General features: G+C 35.2%; 1 protein-coding gene across 1 annotated transcript; it reads left to right on the forward strand.

The window, feature by feature from the left end:
* The first annotated feature begins 2,613 nt into the window (after positions 1–2,613).
* Positions 2,614–3,638, forward strand: LOC146746050 (uncharacterized). Its single transcript, XM_085499315.1, has 2 exons — positions 2,614–2,680; positions 3,298–3,638. Exons 1-2 carry the CDS (start codon positions 2,629–2,631, stop codon positions 3,633–3,635), a joined length of 390 nt encoding a protein of 129 aa, XP_085355441.1. The 5' UTR covers positions 2,614–2,628; the 3' UTR covers positions 3,636–3,638.
* Positions 3,639–4,137: the final 499 nt, after the last annotated feature.

Below are 4,137 nucleotides of genomic sequence, written 5' to 3' on the forward strand. Positions count from 1 at the left end.
GCAATGTTCTTGTAATATTTCATACACAATTTTAATGATATAAAATTATTACATTAAGGTAATAATAAGTATTAATTTTATTATTTTTGAGTGGAATTGAAGCTAATAATTTTCTTATTTATAGGTCTCAGAAAAACTATTGCTTATCATTGAATAGATATCAATTCACCTTTTTACTTGTATATGTATTTTCACTGACACTTTAATAATTTGTTGCGTAATGTATCTACATTCAGGCTATGTGTGTATTATCCCTGCAGATAGGTTTTACTAATTTATATTATAATCACCAGATTTTTGGTTTATTCAGAAATTATAAAGAAAAATTTCATGAAAGTTAATTGTTCTATCATTGTGTCCAACTTATGTCTACGTCATAACTTTGTTGTTATTTAAAACAATTAACAATGCTTTCCTAGAAAAAATGAATTAGGTATTATGTCCTAGTCATCAACATTCGCAAACAAAACCGCATATTTATTAAAGGAGAATAGTGTTGACATAAGGCTATACTTAAGCAGTGGACAGCTCCGTGTGCAGCTCGTTTCAGTGTTCTAAAGTGAACGGGAACGCCACATCGTTATAGCTGCACCCCGGGAGAGCGCACAGGCTGGCGCCGGGTGTGTTTGTAAAGGAAATAATTCTTCGTCATGCTGAAGCTGCTGAAATTAGGTTCATACAACAATGAAAGTCTTCCACGAAAAAATGCAATCATTGCTTATGAAATCCTTCAACTTGTATATTTGTGTGCATACATGCATTCATCTCTACGAGGGGGGGGGGGCTGAAAGATTGCTATGATTGAGTTTGATGATTTATGTTTTAAGATTTATTCGGTATAATAATACAAATGTCCATCCCATCAGTTTTAGTGATTCCTATACCATTGTTGACAATGAGCGCTTCGGGTTTTTATGTTAGGATGAACATTTGTATAATGTTATATCTACATTGCGTAGTGATCTATCTGAATCACACGATGTAATATCTACATGTACTATAATATCATATCATAATAACGTTATATTCACACCACATAATATTATATCCATATCACATAATGCTACATCTACACTACTTAACATTACAACTACATAATGTTATATCGATATCACGCAAATGTTCATCCAATCAGGGGTGGACATTTAGTTAGCAGTGCCAATTATGGAACACATAAATCGCTATAACAGTCAAAAATACCAACAAATGAAAACGGATGTCATGAAGTGAAGTCAAAGTATGGAAAGTAAATTTTAAGCCAACTGTGTGGCTGCATCTAAATATATATAGACACAAATCAAGCACATGTGACATTGATTATTTCGCTTTGCAGAATCTTTACTTCATTCATAAGTAATATTTGCGTTGTCCGGTAATGTGTACCACATTCCAGGCTATTTAACAGTTGAGTGGTATGTGTAAGGTGTATACTAAGCTTTATACGAAAATAAAATATACACTAACGCTCGCATGTATGTCGTGATTATATAGTCTACCGTCGAAATATAGAAAAGTGCGAAAATGCAACTCTAGTCATAACAATATTATTAGAATGGAATCGATATATCTAGCACCGAAAAATCAAATGTGCGTTCCGTATCAACACTCTTTCCTAACTCAGCACTCATGGGAACGTTCGAATTATCCCTAATTCAGGTAAAACTACGTCACCAACATTAAGGCGTTCCAGGTACACTTTGCCTTGTTTGCAATGAACAAAGAAGCGCAAAAGAGAGATGGAAATAGAATCTCGATACCAAAACGTGTTTTGCTGTCATTTATTGCTATTACTAGTACCCCTCGATATTTCATTAGGTGCGAGAAAACGACGTAAAATAATAAATTTAAATTTTGTACGGCTCCACCTGTCCGGAAGCACATTAAATCAACAGTACATTAAACAACAGCGCATTATCTTGGAGTCAATGCATAACACATACGTACGTACTCGACGGGCAAACCATAATTAATTAGGTCATATGATATGAGAATATGGAACAAGAAAACGTTTACAGCCGTTACTATAAAACTATTAAATTGACTGTTCAAACGATATTTAAGATGTAAGATATATATGAACTGTTACATTTCTTTGTTTTCTGATAATTACGACTCTGTTTTGTTTGTATTTTGCTGCGCTTCCGCGACCACGACTGACTAAATAACATTACCGGGTCTACCGGAATATACACGCATATCCCGCTCTCTTCCATTAACACTCTCGCAGAACATGGTATTTACAAAAAACGGTACATAAATGCGCGTGTCTGTGTAGACATGGAACGTCACACCCAGGCCGAGAATTTGTGTAACCATCTCTACTAACATTTGAACTCTTTGAATTAGCGACCATTGGACCAGTATTAAAACCATGCATGCTACCGCCACGAACATTTACCGGATTTGGACATTCGTATTTGGAAGAATGAGAACGTCCCCGTGTACTGTTCCTGTCATCAGTGCACCATATGCATCTCCAAACCGACCAATACTGGTTAAATAAATGAATTACATGGTATAAACCGTTGAGTGTAATGCAAAGTAACAGTTAGTCTACCGCCAGCTACATTGACACTCATAGATCCACACGACCAACGGAAGGTCATGAACCAGGAAACGTCTTCAAGCATGTTGCATAACTGGTTAAGTGTTGTCCTGTGTATTTGTCTTATTTTAACAGGTATGTGATAGTATCACCTCTTATTTTACGCTACTATGGGTGATTATATCAATCTAAACAATTATCATTGGTACAAAATACACGATATTGGAGCGGTTTAGTATTATAATAGTACAGTTACATTCCCAGTGGTTTCGTGTATTCGTGACAATATAGCTTCTGTGCCTCGATAAATGTAATGTCTGTAGCTACTGGTTGTATTCTAAAACCAATATTGTTGGAGACTTTTGTAGGTCAAAATCTAAACACACATTAGGGCTGCTAGACTAAACCTTGTCAAACAAATATGTGACTGTGTAGACGCTGGAAGCAAGCGGAGGAGGGTGGTGGTCTTCAGCCCTGTAGTGTTGTGGTTTATTTACTATGTCAAAGGAATAGCTTTACGTATAGTTGATTATGTACTAAATTACACAACTATCATGCAAAAATCTGAGACCAGAAATTGTGATCGCACGTGGAAGAATCGAACTATTATCGCGCTTTGTTTGATGTATTTTTGCCATAACTACATAAGTTTGATCGATCACCTATATAAATTGATATTTGCAGGATGTACGTCTAAATATTATGATGGTTTATTCATATTCTTCATTTGAATTTTTCATTATTATCTTCAGCAACTACAGCAGTTACCGTTACTGTACCTGGTTCACCTATCACTAGTATTGAGACCACAACAACAGTATTGGAATGTATGTTTATGACAACCGGTAATAATCCACTGATAGCATGGTATAAAGGGAGTATTACACATCATGACAACATAATTTTACAAGCACAGAATGGTGTAGTCAACCCTCAGCCTGGATTCACAAGACACGACATTCAAGATGAAGCTAGTTTAGTTATAACAGATACGCAATTGAGTGATGCTGGAATGTATTGGTGTCAAGTCTCAGCAGTACCTGATGGCAGTGACGAAAAATCAATCATACTCACAGTAATCAGTGAGTAAACTAACATCATGCAATCTATGTTAATTTTACATTGATTGTCCTGTAAACATCTGCATGTTCATTTACACAACAGTAACATAGTGTGAATTGTAGAAAATAGTGTATCATGTTAGATACAGTAATATAATTGTATGCAGACTCTTGAGTGATGAATTTTACATAATTTTAAATAATATAAATTGTGTTGTACTCAGCGTTAAACCACATTCATAGGCTATATTATCAAATCAGTGGTCAGTCTCTCATTCATCATATTGGTGTGTGTGTTTCTGCAATGAAAGGCAAGAATCGCGCATATATTCAACCCGATATACAGTTATAATTTGTATGGTATATTTTACAAACATAAGTCCACATTTCATTGAGATTCAAGGTATAATGAATGTTGGCCCATTATCATGACAGCAAGTCTACCACTTGAAAATCAACAATTCTACCACGTGTGATATTCCACCGAAATAAATCAGGTCATTCTACTTACGTGATGGCATCTCGAATGTA

Source organism: Saccoglossus kowalevskii, chromosome 5 (genome assembly GCF_978046115.1).
Source record: "Saccoglossus kowalevskii chromosome 5, keSacKowa6.1, whole genome shotgun sequence".
In the NCBI taxonomy this organism is placed as follows: Eukaryota; Metazoa; Hemichordata; class Enteropneusta; family Harrimaniidae; genus Saccoglossus; species Saccoglossus kowalevskii.

Coding starts and splice junctions, on each gene's coding strand:
- LOC146746050 (XM_085499315.1), top strand. CDS start 2,629: ATGTTGCATAACTGGTTAAGTGTTGTCCTGTGTATTTGTCTTATTTTA. Junction 2,681..3,297: donor TATTTGTCTTATTTTAACAG/GTATGTGATAGT, acceptor TATTATCTTCAG/CAACTACAGCAGTTACCGTT.